The 20151-nt window shown below is 43.0% G+C and overlaps 1 protein-coding gene across 17 annotated transcripts in view; it reads left to right on the forward strand.

Annotated features, from left to right (window-relative positions):
- Positions 1 to 20151, forward strand: part of MYT1L (myelin transcription factor 1 like) — a 679346-nt gene that overhangs the window by 523101 nt on the left and 136094 nt on the right. For all 17 annotated transcript variants that reach the window (XM_073674215.1, XM_073674210.1, XM_073674221.1 and 14 more), the window contains one exon: positions 5596 to 5924. In XM_073674215.1, the coding sequence (XP_073530316.1) occupies positions 5596 to 5924 (329 nt within the window). The remainder of the gene's footprint in view (positions 1 to 5595; positions 5925 to 20151) is intronic.

Below are 20151 nucleotides of genomic sequence, written 5' to 3' on the forward strand. Positions count from 1 at the left end.
GCAGGGCCCAATGCTGCAGAAAGGCTCCTCTAACTACTCCTATATAGTGTGTTTGGAACCAATTTAGCTGAATACGGATGGAACCACCACACTAATGGGAGAAATCAGGAAAAATTATGAATTGGCAAAAAAGGACAATGTATGAGGCAGTGACACACACTGAGTGCACTACAACCAGACGTGGCTGAAGCACACACTACAGCGTGAGCTGCACTCACACACATAGACCTTGCAGACAGCGGTGAACAGTGCAGATGAAGAGCACTGTGCACTAGCGCTGCAAGACCAAAAAAATTTCTCTATCTACTCCTATATAGTGTGTTTGGAACCAATTTAGCTGAATACGGATGGAACCACCACACTAATAGGAGATATCAGAAAAAATTATGAATTGGCAAAAAAGGACAATGTATGAGGCAGTGACACACACTGAGTGCACTACAACCAGACGTGGTTGAAGCACACACTACAGGGTGAGCTGCACTCACACACACAGACCTTGCAGACAGCGGTGAACAGCACAGAGAACTGTGCACTAGCGCTGCAAGGCACAGCGATTTATAAAGTAGCTTGGGTAAAGCAGAATAGACCAAATAGGTAGCTAAAACTGTCCCTCAGAACAACAGCGTCCTATCCCTAACTGAATTCACAGCAGAGTGAGCTCAAAATGGGGGCGGCGGCTTTTATAGTGCATCATGACTCATTTCAGCAGCCAATCACAGCCATGCCATTAGTTAAGATGCCTACATGCCTAACAGGATGTGCCCACACTTCTTAGGATCCTCATTGGCTGAATAAAATGAAAATGGCTCATTGCATTATGGTAACTTCCGATTCCGGTATACGATATTGCAAAAGTATCGGAATTAAGTATCGGAATTCCGATACCGCGAATATCGGCCGATACCCGATATTTCAGTATCGGAATGCTCAACACTAATAACAAGTATAAAGCAATAGACCTGCCGTCCATTATCTAACCATCAGGGATTGTATCCTACTTTGTAATGTCTAATGACCAGATGAACAAGGAAAATAGAAAAAGAGGCTCCCCAGCATGTTTCACCCTTACAGGTGAAACATGCTGGGGTGGACAAACAATAATAACCAGGACAAACAAAATAGCAACCAGCAAATACCTTGGGGTGGGGAACACACATCCAACATGCAAGTATAGAAAGTATTATATTAAGACTGATAGGTAGAATCTTGACATGTATACAATCTGTCCTAAGTCACACATGTGTAAATGAAAGTATGTCAGAAAAACCACCATCAAATAATTCAATAAAAAAAAAACTTACCCATGTGGCAGGTGAAGCCCCCCCAGGGAATGCACAAGCAGAAATTGCAGAGCCCTAAGTACACACGTTTCGCATGTTAACCACACACTTTCTCAAGGGTAAGAAAGCCAAGTAGCCAACATGGCATTACCATGTATGGCAGGCAATCCCCGCATGTTTATTGGCTGTCTAACTGCCGTGAAACTTGTGGGGCGGGGACTCGAGCATGGTGCTTGATCTGGTAATGAGCGCGCCCGAGGACCCTGATGCTTGGTCGAGTATCAAGCAGTGCCATGCACACTCATCACTAGATGTCACAACTGTAACAAGTAAGTTTAGGACATTTCTTTGCACCTAAATATTCCACAGTCACCTGTGAGTGATATTACTGAAAAGTAGAAGCGTTTAGAAATCACAGCAACACAGCAACAAAGTGGAGACCACGTAAAGTTACAGGGTGGGATCATCATGTGCTATGGAGCAGAGGGCATAAAAGTCACCAATGCTCTGTTAACTCCTTAACTACAGAGTCCAAATCTCCTCTGACAGTAATATCAGCATGATAGCATAAGTTTCTATGGTCAAGAGTAGCATGCAAGTGACGCGCCCCCTGGGCCGTGGGGTACCCGGAGCCGGGCCTGTAGATGCTGGGGGTTGTCACCGTGGCAGTGACCCGGTCGGTGACCCAGGTGGTCAATCTGAGGGTAGTTTATGTATAGGTTTATAATGTCCGACTACGCCACCTGTGGAGTGCGGCTAAAGGGGGCCGCCGCTGCGGAACAGTCCTCTGAAGCTGGTGGTATTGCAACAAGGGTATTATTACTCCCCACAGGAAGAGTGTAGCTTCAGGGCAGTGTGTGGATGATGGTGGTTGTGCAGGTTGTGCTGGGTGTTGTAGTGCAGTGAGGGATGGTGCAGCAAGGAACACAGAGACAAGATAGTGCAGTCCCAGGGTCTTGACTCACAGTTGTTGCAGTTCAAGTTACAGAAGTCCAAGTAACTTCCCACGTCATGCTGCGCGTACTCAGTGAGGGGCTCAGTCCACCCTCGGGTATCTCTGGAGTATTTAGCAGGACCCCCTTCTGTGTGTCCTTTCTCTGGCCTTCTCCCTGTACCTCACACCCAGTGACACTTCTATCCGGTACCCTCGGGCCTTGGCGGGCAACGTGTGTTCCGTCCCCTGGGTCCTATGTGGCTACCTTCTTAGTGCGACTGGTGTGGACTTCGGCTTACAGCACATGAAATACTGCAGCCTCCGGTTTCTAGTTGAGCCTTGCTGTTTCTCTGCTAGTTGAGGGACCGGTTCCCCTTATCTGGCCTGACCCCTCTACCTCCTGGTAGCAGCGGGCGTACGGGTGGCCTTCTGCACGGCCCGTACCCCTAGGGTCCCCTCTGTTCCTGGAGCCTTCCTGCTCCCACTCCTCTCTTCTCTCCTTCAGTCCTGGGCCTTACAGACTAGGCCCGCCTCCGGAGCAGAGCTAATGCAGAGCCTCTGCTTCTGTCACTTTCCTCCTCTGACTGACAACTGTATCCAATATGGTGCCTCTATTTTCTACAGCTACTGAAGTGCTCCCCTGATCTACGTCCTCCACCCCATCCACTACATGGTTCCCCCTCTCTAGGTGGTTCCCCCCACTCCAGCCAGGGATCAGGGACTGTGCTCTCCCGTAGGAGCAATCTCGCCCTGTCCCCCTGAAATGTGGTGTAGTGAATGCAGGTGTTAGGGTCCCGAGCCATTCTCCTTCCTTACCTGAGAGTGAGATACCACACCTCTGGGTGAGATGCAGTACCTCTGTGGCGACTGAACCCTCAGGGGCGCCACACAAGCCTTTCATCACCATGCACAGTGCCAAGCGTAAGATGGAGTAGTGTAAAGCATGCTGTTGCTAGATTTCTTCTTCTGTAGAATGACAAATCACATTTCTCTATCTGGCAATCTGATGAATGTGTATGGGTTTGGCAAATGCCAGGAGAACTACTAACTTTAAAGTTTGGTGAAGAAGCGATAATGCTATGGCGTTCTTTTTCAGAGGCTGGTTTAAGGCATGGTTAAGGGAGTTTGATTTGGAAGAACGTAACTGGCCCACACATAGCCCCCGCAGAGTTCAAACCTCCTCTGCCGTTAACATTAGCACAAAAATGTTAGGCATCGGGAGTTTCTTAGCATGGATTTCCATGGCTGATTAGCTGCATGCAAGCCTCACATCACCAAGCACAATATCAAGTACCATATGGAGTGGTGTAAAACTGCCACCACTGGACCCTGGAGCAGTGGAAAAGTGCAGTGATGGATCACACTTCTCTATCTGGCGTCTGATGGACGAGTTGGGGTTTGGCGAATGCTGGGTGAACGTTATCTGGCTGACTGCATTGTGCCCGCTGGACAGTTTGGTGACGGAGGGATAATACTATGAGATTGTTTTTACAGATTTCAATGAGGCAGTTCCACAATAGGCTAAATGTTCCTCTGTATTATCACTAAAATGAATAACTAGATTAACACATCAACTGTTAAGTTCAGAAAGTCTCTGTCTTGTGTCTAACAACATCTTAGGCTTCAACTGCTCTTTATTATTTGTTATTTATTATGTTATTGCAAGTTGTTTCTTAAAAATATTCTATGTGCTGATATTTTTTGGGATAATTCAAAAAGGAAAATAGTTTAAGCACATAATTATGCATGAGAAAATGAGAGTTGTACATACATGTGCTTTTCACTGGTCACCTGCAAAGTTAACCTTAAATGGTTTCATTTTTTTTTTACTTGAATATTGGTACTTCCATATAATTTATGTATCAGGTGTGGTGTGATATTTCAAAGTCTTAGGCTCTAAATTTGTCTAAATTTGTCTTGGATGTAAAAAAAAGGGTATCTTGAGCTGAAAGAGGAACTGGCTTTATCCAAAACCCCATCCGCAAGTTTAGGGGTCTTTCCTGTGTCATCAGTTTTGGTAAGGCCAGTTTTATATGTCCTAGTTCCATGGTGCGGAGACTCAGTAGCCTCTTAGATATATACAGTATGAGGCTGTTGAAGTTAGGTCATAGAGAGACGCAGCAGTAGAACATTAAAGTAGGCAACAATTGAAATAAAGCAAGCACAATACTATGTTCAATATATTTGGTACCAGTGTGCTATATACATGTAAACAAAGAAGCTATTAGTGCAAAGTTTATAAATATTAGTGCCTAAAGTGGATCCCTTTACAGTATATCTATAGAGATGAGTAAAAGGAATTTGTTTTATCTGGATACAAAATACTAATGGCATCCAGAAGAGAAGGGTGTGCTGCGTTCTTCCACCCTGACGCACGTTCTGGGGGCATTTGACAAAAATCCCTATTTCTCATATATATATAAATATAAAGGGGTCCACTTTATGCACTAATATCTATAAACTTTGTACTAATAGCTTCTTTGTTTACATGTACAGTATACAGTACACTGCTTTCTTATTACAATTGTTGCCAACTCTAATGTTCTGCTGCTGCGTCTCTCTTTGGCATCTTATTTTATTTTGTTTACTTTGTTTGTTTTTAATATGATTAATTAATAAACAATATTTTTATATTACTAACCTTTCGGTTCACTTCTTGACCTGAGATTCTTTTCAATGGTCATTATATATTATTCTAAAATAAGTACGCCTGATGTTTGACACAAAAGCATGCCAAAATGGCGCACTTCACAAAAAAACGACAGAACAGGAGGTCAAATGACTTTATTTTTTCTGTGTGTGAATGTGGCTATTAATGTGTTTTATGTGTGTGTATATTTTAGTGTGGGTGTTTATATGTTTGCTTATAAGCTTCATAAGAGTTTTATGCTATACATTTTCAGAGACTGGAGATATCTATGCGATCTTGGACAGCACAAATACTACATTAGCACAATATTCATTGCATAGCAAATATAATACAGCTCAGAAATGGAAGGAAAAATGTAAACTAGGACTAGACAAATACAGTTAACTGCGTGACCCAGACACAGGATGAAGGATCCATGTCAAAAATGTTGGACCAGAAGTAACTAACTCTGACAAATATGTGTGGGTGAATCTCTGCATTTCTAGTGCGCCCTAGGCAAAAATATCGAAAACTGAGTTTGGTATAAGTCGTGTGTGTAATGTGTATTTTATTCCTGAAATGTCTGTAAATTACATTTTGTAGCTTGAAAATTCTAAATAAATGTATGATAGAATATAATAAACTGTAATAGACAGATTAAGATTAAGAAGGTGTATGGTCAATGCTAGAATATATTACTGAAAAGTAACAGGCACATACTAATTTTTATGATCTGATCTGTATTGTAGTGTTTACGGCTGTCCTTTGGCCAAGAAAAGGAAAACCCAAGAAAACAAGCCTTTAGAACCTTCACCAAAAAGAAAACCTTACTCCTCAAAAACTGACAACTCCTCGGTAGACGAGTGCTATGAAACAGACGGCACCGAGGAAATGGATGAGAAGGAAGAGGAAGAAGAATATTCTGATGATAACGAAGACCAGGAGGATGAAGAAGATGAGGAGTTAGATAGGGATGATGATGATGAAATAGAAGAAGACGAAGAGGAAGAAGAAGAGGAAGGAGAGGAAATAGAAGAGGATGATGATGAGTACGACGACGAATATGATGATGAACGAGGTAATAACCTGGTCTTTCATGTATTATTTACTTGTCTTTTGGAGGCATCACTAACACCCAACCAATCAACCAACCATTCAGTGTGTTCTACTCAAAATAGTGACGTAAGGGACCCATATCTACAATTATCTACATACTATGTTTTTCTACTTATCATAGTTTTACTACATTATTCAGACATTGAAAGAGACTTAAAATGAATATGACTCTAGTAGCAATGGCTACTGGAAAACCAGAAATTTAAAGCTATGACTTTAAAGAGGATCTGATGCTAAGTTAAAAATAGCCAATTTTTTTTTTTTTATTTATTTCCGCTACTTTTCTGAGCATTCAGGTATTTTTTAAAATCTGTAAATTGCTTCCAGAGTTATGGATATTTTATTTAGTGCTAATAAAGACAATATTGCGAAATATATATATATGTATATTATAGTAGACTAAAGAATCGGTTTAGTTAAATTTTAATAATAAAATTTACCCGTTGTTTCCAGTTGTTCAAATTTTTACATCAATTTTAGATCAATTTTTCTAGTCGGATTCATTATTTTATATATTCTGATAGCAGAGATTCTTCTTTTCTGCTGCAAATTCCCTACATAGACTTTGGGGTAATTTATCATGGATTGTGCATTAGAAAAGTGAAGATTAAAAGTTGCTAAATTTGGTTCACATTTCTTTTGCCTAAAAACGTGTATCTTTTTTGCTTTTCTATTGCTCTTAGACAGAACTTATTGGGGGAAAACTGACATCAGAAATCTGTGTAAAATGTTTTGTAAATTGATGTAGTCACATTTTACTCCAGTACATTTTAGGATTACCTTATAAATCGTCAATGTTAAAAAAAACTCCTCCCATAGAGTTAAAAGGATTATCCACTTTAACTTTATATTAACAAATGTATTTTGGGGATGATTTGGGGGCACCTACTAATATATGAATTTTACAGGCTTTCCTCCTGTCCTTGTTAGCTCAGCCTTCCTGACAGACCGCACAGCGCTCCTTTTCTCGTAATGGAGGAGCAATGACCAGATCAGTCCATCAGTCTCCTCCAATTGAAAAACACCACACTTGGGAAAGCTGCTGTCATTTGGAGGAGGTTTTTGGACTGGTTTGGTCTCATGATTCTCCACCAGTGCCTATTTTAGAACAGGAGAGCTATGTAGTCTGTGGGGAACCTCAAATACTCATATATTTAAGAGGTTGTCCACTACTTTTTCATTGATGACCTATTCTCAGGGTAGGTCATCAATGTCTGATCGGCCGGGGTCCAACACGCAGCACCACCACCAATCAGCCATTATCAATGGTGGCAGCAACGGCCGCCGGCCAGAAATGCTCAATAAGGAGCTGACCGTCTTCTGATAGTGGCTTCCACAGGGTACTGCACATCCAACTCATATTAAAAAAAATAGGAGGCAGATGTGAGTATTTCCGGCATCAAATTTCCGCTGATTGACAGAGGTACCGGGTGTCGGATTCCTAAGGAAAGGTCATCAATGCTAAAGTAATGGACAAACTCTTTAAGTGCCACAAAATCATGTGCCCAACATGCAATATTTGGTAAAATGATAAAGTGGACAACCCCTTTAAAGAGAATATGTCATCGACTTTAGGTTTAATAATATGAGGGCAGAATAAAATAAGTACACATATCCTGATTCCAGTGTCATTTACTAGACTTTTTGCTGTGATTTTGACAGTGCAAAACATGCTTTAGTGTACTGCAGCTCTGCTAGTCCTCTTAATGATAAGATCTGTATAACATCTCCTTCTGCATTTGTGACGCTCACAGCCCTCACCCACTACTAGGTTCCCCCTTACTTTGGTTCCCCTATCTCCACTTATCCTGGCTGGGGGAGCACCCTGGTGCCTATAAGCCCCCCTCAGGTGGGAGAGGTGTGGTGTTGGAATGCCGGGGTTGAGGTTCTGACAGTTGCACCATCCTTACCTCGAAGGAGAGATACCACACCTCATTAAAGAGATGCAGTACACCTGTGGCGACCGAACCCTCAGGGGCGCCACATTCCCCCCTGGTGAAACACAGCACGTCCGCGGGCTGCAAAGAGAGCAAAACATGGTACAGACTTTTTGAATTTTTGCATAACATTATAACAATCTTCCCATTATGGGAGAGGCACTTCTTCTTAAACGTTGCAAACTTTAAATAGTACAAAAGGTATACGAAAGTATAAAAACATCACAGAGACATTATGCATATAGACAGACCGATTAAAGTGCAGTACGCAAGAGTCAGTTCAGAAGCAAGAGGGACCTGTCCCAAACCCTCAACGTAGGCCCTGGTGTGGCTGCAGGGCATGAAGATCCCGAGTTGGACCTCCAGGAGAGCCACGCCAGACAGGTTTTTCTACTGAGGTCTGAGGTAGTAGTAGAGGGGTTTTACATAAAACCAATAGGGAGCACCTAAAAAGATGCAAACTATATACAATGGAAGAGTCTGTCTACTGCTAGTCCGCAGGGATAAATGTCTCTATAATACGGGAGGAAAACATGGGGTTAACTTAAAACATGATAACAACTAACTGCAAAAAGGTTACAGCTGCCGGGCCGCTTAATCCATATATCCCCACTGAGGAAAAGGTTCATTCCTCCCAACGGAGGCTGGTCGGTCCTCCACTGTCGAGCGCGAGGGGGCGTCGCTCCTGGACACCTTGTGAACATTCAGGGCGTACCACCCCCGCACGTCGTGGTGGCGGGTGTACGACACAAAGTCACCCGGGAAAGGGTTCCGACCATGGTGTCCCTTCTTCAGCTACGGCTCGACATCCCGCCGGCTGACAAAGACATCTTGCTCAAACTGGGGACTCCTTATGAAGCCCCATCCTGCCTCGTGGTGGAAGCGAACAACTTGCCCTTCCTCATGGGGGCTTGAACAGGATGCCTCCTCCTGGCGGACCCTGGATTTTGCGGACTTGGCGCGCACCTCCAGGCGCTCGCAGCGGATCTCCCTCTGCCGTTGCTCCCTGTCCTTCAGCCCAGGTCTCCCGGGGGAAGCCCATAAGGTTCCCCCCCCTGGTTGTCCCAGGTCATCTCCTCCACTGCCGACCAGGCAACTGGAGGTGCGGGTAGCGGTGACAGCAGGGGTTGCTGCAGGTCCTCGGTCAGTGTGAACCAGTCTGGGTTGGGGTCGGTGGACTCCCCAGCAGGCACAAGTTCCTCCGAGACGGGAGGCGGGAGGCATTGCAGGCCTCCGGTGATGTCTCTTCCCGCCACGCGGCGGACGCCGCTTGCAGGGCCTCAGCAACCCTTCGAGCAAGGTCCGGGGTTTCTCTGCGGAGGAATTCAGTATCCGCAAGGGTCAGGATCATGCCTCCTTCCTCTCCAACAGGAGTAGAATTTGGGCCGACTTCGGAAGCCTCGGGTGGACTTCCCTCAGCAGTGTCCATGACTGCTCCTGAGTATGGTGAGTCTCGGACTGTTATGGCCGCACCTCATGGTTTCCTTCATTCCCTCCTCTTTTCGGGGCGGCTCCAGGGCGGTAAGCTGACAGGCACGCCTTCGGACATCCCATCCGTTTTGACGGGCACTACCCCGCGGATAGTCTCTAATGGAAGGGGCGGTCTGCTCTTTTGGCGCCATGGGGGAGCCAGGCCCACGATACGAGGTGCTAGGACGTTGTCCTTTCTGCACATTATGGCGTCCATTCTTCTTAGGTGGGCGCCATTTTAAGTGGAAATCGACAGTCTAAGGTACAAGGCGCACAGTACCCGGTAGCAATGGGCAATCTCCTTCTGTTGCTGCGGGCACGCAATCCTGCCGACTACGCCAAGCTGTGACGCTCACAGCCCTCACCCACTACTAGGTTCCCTCATCTCCACTTATCCTGGCTGGGGCAGCACCCTGGTGCCTATAAGCCCCCCTCAGGTGGGAGAGGTGTGGTGTTGGATGCAGAGGTGAGGTCCTGACAGTTGCACCATCCTTACCTCGAAGGAGAGATACCACACCTCGTTAAAGAGATGCAGTACCCCTGTGGCGACCGAACCCTCAGGGGCGCCACACATTGATTGACAGTTTTCTGCCTGCACTGTGCATAGCCAGAAAGCTGCCATTCAATTGTGGGTGGATAGCCAAAGCTCATGAATATCAAGGTCTTCATTGAGAGGACTACTGTAGCAAAGCTACTGCAGATAAAACAGTGATTTTATCAAAACTATAGTAAGAAGCCCAGGAAGTGACCCAATACAAGAATCATGGTCTCTACCCTAACTTTATTCTGCCTTCAACAAACTCTTTATAAAGGGAATCTATCAGCAGGATTTCACTCACCAAACTATTTATATGTACATGTAGATCATTCAAAGACAAGTCCAGCAATACCTTTACATGGACAGTCTGTTCTTCCATTACTGAGTAATCAGTGTTTGATATGTAAATGAGGCCGAAGAGCCATGGTAGATCTGAAGCCTCTGTCTCTCCAGCTCTATTCCCCTTCCTCCTGCTTCACTGACAGCCTCTATGCTATGTAACTTCAGGCACAGGAGCTATCAGTAAAGCAGGAAAAAGCAATATGGGTGGGGAATAGAGCTGGAGTGACAGAGGCTTCAGATCTACAAATAATTCTTCAGGCTCATTTGCATATCAATTCAAACGTGGATTTCTCACTAATGGAGAGACAGACTGGCCACGTAAATGAATTGCTGGACGTGTCTTTGAAAGAACTACATGCTTATATAAATAGTTTGGTCCGGGGGGGGGGGGGGTTCCTGCTGACAGGTTTCCTTTACTTAATAAAATTCTACCAGCCCACAGTGCCCTCTAGAGGGGGCTTTGGGACTTACTGCAATCTGTTTAATACTTGAGTTTCCTATAACAGTCTGCAGTCGGTGAACTCCCTCTAGTGGTAACGAAAGTCAAGATGTTTAGGCTTTCTATTGAGTTGATTTAAAGCTTTGCATTAGAAAAGCTGAGCCCCTATGTGAAGAAATGCCGGCCAGTGGGTGCAGCTCTCTGGTGCTCCCTTACCTCTCAGGTGAGTCAAGGTACTGCACCTAGAGTAAGTAGTGCCAAGAAGCTGCTACCAGCGGGGGAAAACATGGTGGTCTGTTGTCCCTTACACGCCACGATACAGGCACAACTCTCTGGCGCCCCCTTGCCTCTAAGGTCAGTCAAGGTACTGCACCTAGAGTGAGTGGTCGCTGGAGAGGCCGTCCTGTAGCCCACTGGGTAGTTGAGGCCCTCTGCAGCGAGGGCAGTATATATATTTCCCTGGCTGCGCCAGTAATATATTTCCACACCTCCGACCGTCACTGCCAGCCTTCCTAAAATCCCCCAGATGGTATGCTGCCACCAGTTCTCGTTTGATACTAGCCCGGTCCGTTAATAGACTTGTATCGGGTCAGGAACCAACCCAGTAGCGTTTCAGCCAAGCGCTTCCGGACCAATGGATTCGTATATGCAGAGTAAAGGATACAGCCCACGATTAATTTATGATTTAATCGATTACAAGAATACACTAGATTACAAGGCTATACAATTAACTATACAGCGGTATTTGGCCAGAATAAGAGATATAACAATTAGAAATACAGAACACAGGAATAACAACGATAAATCAGTTACCATTCTTGTGGTGCAAGGGAGGCTTTGCTATCCCACAGGTTCAAGCTTAGTTGCAGTCGTCCAAGCCTCAGTAGCACATGGCAAAGGTGCTCCTCCCACTCAGAGACCTGGACCCGACGTTAGGAGTTGTTCACATCATCTCCTCGGTCAAAACTGAAGGGGGTTTCTGGCTGTCGGCTATACTAGAGTCCTGTCACGCCCACTCTTGGTGATGTCAGTTTACTAAGCCCCGCCCCCCCTACCAATGCCAGTTTTGGCTCCATTTGAGAAAAGTACCCATAACTTTCCCTGGGGTGATCTCATCGTATCACCAGAGGTCTCGTCGTGATCCTACTCTTCTGGGGAAGTCGTTGACTCTAAACATGCCTCTCCTGGGACCTTGTATATGGTTCTTCTAAATATCTAGCTTTCCAGGCCACTCATGGATTTATAAGTTCCATGATTGTGTCCACGGGCACCTTCCCCACATGATACATTTTGTTCGGGTTCCCTAACTTGTATCGTGTGGTTATGAATTGATAGTATATCTGTAGCTTTTGGAGGCCATTTTCCACAAAGAAAGCACATGGTTTCTTGAGACAATGGAGAGGTTTTCAGGCTTGCACAAATGGTTTGCTTCTGGTTTCAAGTGACATCAAGGTGTTAATTACTGCCTTGGGGCTCGCTGACTCTGTCCTGCTTGGACACAACAAGGCTGGCCCATCTATTTACCATATCAAAGAAGTTCCTGGAGACTGATCTCCAGAGGTGGGGGCGAATTGCTCTATTTATCAGGGGCTGGAGAAATGTGACATGGTAGGAGCTGTGTGAGGGATTTTTTGAAATGACAATAGGGAATATCTTCAGGTATGACGTATCATACCTAAGATGACGGCTAACTTTCATGACACCCTACCACTAGGAAATGTAATCAGCAAAGAATTTTGGTCCCTTTAAGAGTTAAACTATAAAATGAATCAAGGACGGACATATAGCGCATTACATTTCAGTGAAACATTGTATATTAGTAATAAAGCTATGTCCGCTGTCTTTGTTCGGCTGCACAAGTAAGTTGTCGCCGTGCACCATGCAGTGGTGTTGAGCTGTGGTCAGCACACAATATTATTGGTCTCTGTCAGAAAAGTACATTGAGTTTGATTTCATGCAGGGACTGGACATTAAGAAGCTTCCTGTAGTTATAGTATCTGCCATAATAGCTAGGAGGAAAATAATATGTATTCAGATTCCATGTCCTTAGTTGAGCTTTGAGCAGACTTAAAGTGTACCTGTCCTTTTCACACAAAACATGTAGAAAAACATGGTCTTGCTGCCTTCATCATCCAATGTAAGTTCAAAACTGCTTTAGGCGAACATACCAGTCGAATATGTGCTGTAACTGTCATAATTTCCATGTTTTATAACTTGGGGGTGGTTCCTCTTCATAAGTACTCTGCCAGCACTATATATGCTGGAACATCCCTCCCCTTACTTCCTAGAATGATTTATTTTTGTTATTGTTTAATAGCTTGCTTGCCCGGATCTGTAAAACCTGCCTATCTGTACTGACTGTATGCAGTTTGATAAGAAAACAAGGAGACGGGAGAAACCCACCCGCCAGTGATAAATTACTCTTGACATCAGGCAGTAGACAGAAAGTTAAACAGAAGGGAGACACTTTGGGTAAATAAAGAAATCTGCAATTTTGTTAGCCATTGTATGGGCCATCAGATAAGCCTACATATATATAAATTACAGGGACCATTTATTAAAAAAGACGTCTGGTAACTCATACCTGTATATTTATAAGTACAGGCCACACCTCCACAGTTATAGCCAAAACATCAGTCTTGGCTTACAAATACTGTTGTAAAATACTGACCAAATACTGAACGTGTCCTAAGCAGAACACTCAGAGTAGAATCAGGTGCTGATCCTTTCACTGCCATCATCTGTACTCCAAATGAGCACGTTCAGAAACAGTGTAGCTAAAGGCAGGCAAATAAACTGGGGAAAAGAAGGGGTTTGAAAGCCACTTACATGCATTTTTTCACAATAAATTGTTGTGCTTATCAGAATTATCTCCTGCAGCAGCTTGTGTCTAGAGTTAGTATGACGCAGGTGCTAACCCTTTCACTGCCATCATCTGTACTCCAAATGAGTATTTTCTGTTATCAGTGCAGGTGAAGGCAGGGAAATAGTGGAAAAGACGGGGTTAGAAAGCTTCTTACATGCAATTCTTTATAAGAATGAAGACGATTCGTAAAGTTTTGTAACTTTCCATTCCAGACAAAATCATAAAATAAAAGTTTAGTTACTCTTTAAAGTCAATAGCAGCTTTCTTAAAGCAGCCTTATCCAGATCTACACTGTGCTTATCTACTAAAGCGTCTAAGGAAACATAGAAATGATGCAGAGCAGTGATATTTAATATAACAGGTATCAGGATCCTGACAGCCCGTCATTCAGATCTGTTTAAGTAAATGGAAATAGATGTCTTAGTGCTTCAGCTCAGGAGTTTTGTTTTTTGGATTTGCATGAAGTGTCAAAGTTTGAGACGAGAGCCCTCAAGTTAGTGGCAGGTGTTTTCTTTCGAGTTGAGTACCATGCTGGCACCAGATTTATCTTAATCCCTTATAGACACAGATTTATTACTTTCTTATTATTATCTATTATCATAGTACCTGCTAATGTCAAGTAATAATTAAATGGCATTATGACAGATTAAATATATCGTTAGCTGTGATTTGCTATTTCTATCAATTACAAAATTTCAGGAAAATATGGGTAATAAATTATAACTGAAATGGCAGCCATATTGGTATTGGTTAATTGAGAAAAAATATACAAAACACATGTAATGCTAAGAAGCAGTGAAATATACAGTACAGACCAAAAGTTTGGACACACCTTCTCATTTAAAGATTTTTCTGTATTTTCATGACTATGAAAATTGTACATTCACACTGAAGGCATCAAAACTATGAATTAACACATGTGGAATTATATACTAAACAAAAAAGTGTGAAACAACTGAAAATATGTCTTATATTCTAGGTTCTTCAAAGTAGCCACCTTTTGCTTTGATGACTGCTTTGCACACTCTGGGCATTCTCTTGATGAGCTTCAAGTGGTAGTCACCGGAAATGGTTTTCACTTCACAGGTGTGCCCTGTCAGGTTTAATAAGAGGGATTTCTTGGCTTATAAATGGGGTTGGGACCATCAGTTGTGTTGTGCAGAAGTCTGGTGGATACACAGCTGATAGTCCTACTGAATAGACTGTTAGAATTTGTATTATGGCAAGAAAAAAGCAGCTAAGTAAAGAAAAACAAGTGGCCATCATTACTTTAAGAAATGAAGGTCAGTCAGTCTGAAAAATTGGGCAAACTTTGAAAGTGTCCCCAAGTGCAGTTGCAAAAACCATCAACTGCTACAAAGAAACTGGCTCACATAAGGACCGCACCAGGAAAGATAGACCAAGAGTCACCTCAGCTTCTGACGATAAGTTTATCCGAGTCACAAGCCTCAGTAATCGCAGGTTAACAGCAGCTCAGATTAGAGACCAGGTCAATGCCACACAGAGTTCTAGCAGCAAACACATCTCTACAACAACTGTTAAGAGGAGACTTTGTGCAGCAGGCCTTCATGGTAAAATAGCTGCTAGGAAACCACTGCTAAGGACAGGCAACAAGCAGAAGAGACTTATTTGGGCTAAAGAACACAAGGAATGGACATTAGACCAGTGGAAATCTGTGCTTTGGTCTGATGAGTCCAAATTTGAGATCTTTGGTTCCAACCACCGTGTCTTTGTGCGATGCAGAAAAGGTGAACGGATGGACTCTACATGCCTGGTTCCCACCGTGAAGCAAGGAGGAGGAGGTGTGATGGTGTGGGGGTGCTTTGCTGGTGACACTGTTGGGGATTTATTCAAAATTGAAGGCATACTGAACCAGCATGGCTACCACAGCATCTTGCAGCGGCATGCTATTCCATCCGGTTTGCGTTTAGTTGGACCATCATTTATTTTTCAACAGGACAATGACCCCAAACACACCTCCAGGCTGTGTAAGGGCTATTTGACCAAGAGGGAGAGTGATGGGGTGCTATGCCAGATGACCTGGCCTCCACAGTCACCAGACCTGAACCCAATCGAGATGGTTTGGGGTGAGCTGGACTGCAGAGTGAAGGCAAAAGGGCCAACAAGTGCTAAGCATCTCTGGGAACTACTTCAAGATTGTTGGAAGACCATTTCCGGTGACTACCTCTTGAAGCTCATCAAGAGAATGCCAAGAGTATGCAAAGCAGTCATCAAAGCAAAAGGTGTCTACTTTGAAGAACCTAGAATATAAGACATATTTTCAGTTGTTTCACACTTTTTTGTTAAGTATATAATTCCACATGTGTTAATTCATAGTTTTGATGCCTTCAGTGTGAATGTACAATTTTCATAGTCATGAAAATACAGAAAAATCTTTAAATGAGAAGGTGTGTCCAAACTTTTGGTCTATACTGTACACATATATATATATATATATAAATATATATATATATATATATATACAGTGGAGGAAATAAGTATTTGATCCCTTGCTGTTTTTGTAAGTTTTCCCACTGACAAAGACATTTAATTTTAAGGGTAGGTTAATTTTAACATTGAGAGATGGAATATCCAAAAAAAAATAAAGAAAATCACATTGCATAAATTACACTCCTTTTGTTTAATTTAGATATTTTTTTTTGCATTTTGCAGTGAGAAATAAGTATTTGATCCTCTACAAACCATTTTGAGTTCTGGCTCCTACAGACCAGTTAGATGCTTCTAATCAGCTCGTTACCTGCATTAAAGACAGCTGTCTTACATAGTCACCTGTATAAAAGACTCCTGTCCACAGACTCAATTAATCAGTCAGAATCTAACCTCTACAACATGGGCAAGACCAAAGAGCTTTCTAAGGATGTCAGGGACAAGATCATAGACCTGCACAAAGCTGGAATGGGCTATAAAACCATAAGTAAGACTCTGGGTGCGAAGGAGACAACTGTTGGTGCAATAGTAAGAAAATGGAAGAAATACAAAATGACTGTCAATCGACATCGATCTGGGGCACCATGCAAAATCTCACCTCATGGGGTATCCTTGATCATGAGGAAGGTGAGAGATCAGCCAAAAACGACACTGGGGGAACTTGTTAATGATCTCAAGGCAGCTGGGACCACAGTCACCAAGAAAACCATTGGTAACACATTACGCCTTAAAGGTTTAAAATACTGCAGTGCCCACAAGGTTCCCCTGCTCAAGAAGGCACATGTGCATGCCCGTCTGAAGTTTGCCAATGAACATCTGGATGTTTCTGTGAGTATGTTTTTGGGAGAAGGTGCAGTGGTCAGATGAGACAAAAATTGAGCTCTTTGGCATTAACTCAACTCGCCGTGTTTGGAGTAAGAAGAAGGATGAGTACAACCCTAAGAACATCGTCCCAACCGTGAAGTATGGTGGGGGAAACATTATACTTTGGGAGTGCTTTTCTGCAAAGGGGACATGACGACTGCACCGTACTGAAGGGAAGATGGATGGGGTCATGTATCTCGAGATTTTGGCCAACAACCTCTTTCCCTCAGTAAGAGCATTAAAAGTGGGTCGTGACTGGGTCTTCCAGCAACACAATGACCCAAAACATACAGCCAAGGCAACAAAGGAGTGGCTTAAAAAGAAGCACAGTAAGGTCATGGAGTGGCCTAGCCAGTCTCCAGACCTTAATCCCATAGAAAACTTATGAAGGGAGTTGAAGCTCCAAGTTGCCAAGCGACAGCCTCAAAATCTGAATGATTTAGAGATGATCTGCAAAGAGGAGTGGACCAAAATTCCTCCTGACATGTGCGCAACCCTCATCATCAACTACAAAAAACGTCTCACTGCTGTGCTTGCCAACAAGGGTTTTGCCACCAAGTATTAAGTGTTGTTTGCCAGAGGAATCAAATACTTATTTCTCACTGCAAAATGCATAAAAATGATCTAATTTATACAATGTGATTTTATATATATATAGTTTTATATGATTTGATTTATTAGTTTAGTCTAAAATTATATACAATTGCTGCCTGGACTCATAAAGAAAACCTGGGCGTCCTGCTTCCCCCACCCACAAACAGTGATTGGCAGGTATTTCTGCAAAAGTTTTGAGACTTGTAGAACTTTTTCTATCTCAGAATTCAACAAACTTTTTACAATACTATTATGATTGTCTATTTTAATACACCCTTTATTCTAAGACCCTTTATATATATGAAAAAAAAGGCGCAAGCAGGGTATAAATTATTTAAGTATAAACTAAAACACAAGTTCATAACATTAGGTGGAAAGAAAGTACAATAAACATGATTAAATGAGTGACCGACTGGTACATAAGGAGACAGGACCTGTCCACGAAGGTTCATGATTTACAAAGGGAGCGGTAAGAAAACAGTCAGGGTAGAAGCTGTTATAATGACAGTGTAGTGACTGCCAGGTTATTGTAGGTTGTAGACTTTTCTGAACAGATGGTTTTTCAGGTTGCTTTCAGTGGTTTTCAATGTGAAGAAAAGTCTGGCCAGAGTAGTAAGTTCAAGAATATAAGGGAAGCACAGGAAAAGTCATGGAGACTATTGTGTGAGGTGCAGACAAAAGGAGAACAAAAAAAAGGAGATCTTGTGATGACCTGCAATTAAAGGGGTTGTTTGCCTTGGGGTACAAGTCTGCAGTCACTCTATGTGACTGAAGATTTGAGAATTGGCATACTTTCAGCCACATTCAGACTAGACTTGTCTGGCCTTGCTTAATTCTCTTCTATTGAGTGTAGCTGCACGTGTCTAGTTAGCACGTGACTGCATGTACAACATGCAAATCACATAATTCTGGTCACACTCCCCGTCTGCTCCCTGCGCTGGCACTGCGCGTTGTGAGGATTCACAAGTCTGCACTCACATAAAGTAACTACAGATTTGTATCCCAAGGCCGGACAACCCTTTTAAGTGTGGAAGTATGAAAGAGACAGGTTTTGGAGCCTTGTAAGTTATTGCTAATGTCTAGAACTGAATTCTCCGGGCCAGTAGTTTAGCCATTGAAAGGAATAACTTTAAGAAGAGGCAAAGTAGTGACAGAGGCGAAGTGAATAACCAGGGCAAGAGTATTGGGTGGATTGTTGAAATGCAAGAGTTCTAGATGGGAGGCCATGGAGAAGGATGTTGCAGTACTCTAGGTAAGAGATTATGAGGGTATGTACTAGTATTTTTGTTGACTCAAAGTTGAGAAAAGTTTGGACTCCAGAAATGTTTTTGAGTTGATGTCAGTAGGAGCAGGTAAGGGCTTGGATGAGTTGCTCCAAAGACAGAACAGAGTCAAAGACTACTCCAAAGCAATCAGACTATAAGACTAAGAAAAAGTTAAACTTTGTCAATTTTCAGTCAGGTGGGGAATTGAGTGAGATGGTGATAATGAATTCCATTTACTTCATATTGAGTTTTTAAAAGCTGGAGGAGAAAAAGGAAGAAACTGTATATGTCTGAAATTCTTGATACCAGATACATAAAATCTGGGCCTAGAAGGTAAATCTGAGTCAGCAGTGTAAAAGTATAACTGTGGAATTTTCTGAACAGTCCCTGACTAAAGGTGTTAATGGAAAAATGTTGTGGTCCCAGGACACAACCTTGTCGGAGACCAACAGATGGTTATATCGGTATGGAGAGATCCACAAGAGGTCCAAATCTATGATACCAAGTGATGAGAGAGAACAGGAGAACTTAGTCAACTGTGTAAAAAGAAGAGGAAAGGTCTAGAAAGACAAGCACAGAGTAATATAAAAGGTAGAGGGTAGGTATAGGAGGATAGTATAGAGTAATGTAAAAGGTAGAGGATAGATCTAGAAGGACGAGCACAGATTAATGTAAAAGTAGAGGGTAGGTCTAGAAGGACAAAGACAGAGTAATGTAAAAGGTAGAGGATAGGTCTAAAAGGATGAGCACAGAATAATGTAAAAAGAAGAGGATAGGTTTTGAATGATAAGCACAGTAATATAAAAGGTACATGAGAGATCTAGAAGGACAATCACAAAGTAATATAACAGGCAGAGGATAGGTGTAGAAGGAGGAGCATGGAGTAATGTCATGAGGCTTTGACAGATACTCCCAAGTCCAGACAGGGCAGTATCACTAATCATATTTCCATCAGACCTTCATTTCGTTTATAAAAGTTTCTAATGTTGCCTATAGTGATGAGCGAGCGTGCTCGTTTAACCCTTCCATTGAGCACGCTCCTGTGCTTTCCGAGTATCTCCGGCTTGCTTGTATATTAAGTTCGAGTCCCTGCTTCTGCATGATTTATGACTGTTAGTCAGCCTCAATACATGTGAAGATTCCCTAACAAACTAGCAATTTCTTCATGTGTTGAGGCTGACCAGCAGCCATAAATCATGCAGACGCAGGGACTTAAATTTAATATACGAGCACGGCGAAGATACTCGGAAAGCACCCAAGCGTGCTCGGCAAAAGGGTTAAACGAGCGCGCTTGCTCATCACTAGTTGCGTACTGAACCACTAATGACTCTGGGTGGCAGAACTTATTTTCCATGTAGTTGTCCCTTGACTCAAGCCTCTTGTGTCTTAAAGAGGAATAAGTCTTGCTTAAAGGATTTTTTGGCAT

This window comes from Phyllobates terribilis, unplaced genomic scaffold (genome assembly GCF_046119375.1).
Source record: "Phyllobates terribilis strain yellow unplaced genomic scaffold, ASM4611937v1 Scaffold_3__8_contigs__length_932513732, whole genome shotgun sequence".
Lineage (NCBI taxonomy): Eukaryota > Metazoa > Chordata > Amphibia > Anura > Dendrobatidae > Phyllobates > Phyllobates terribilis.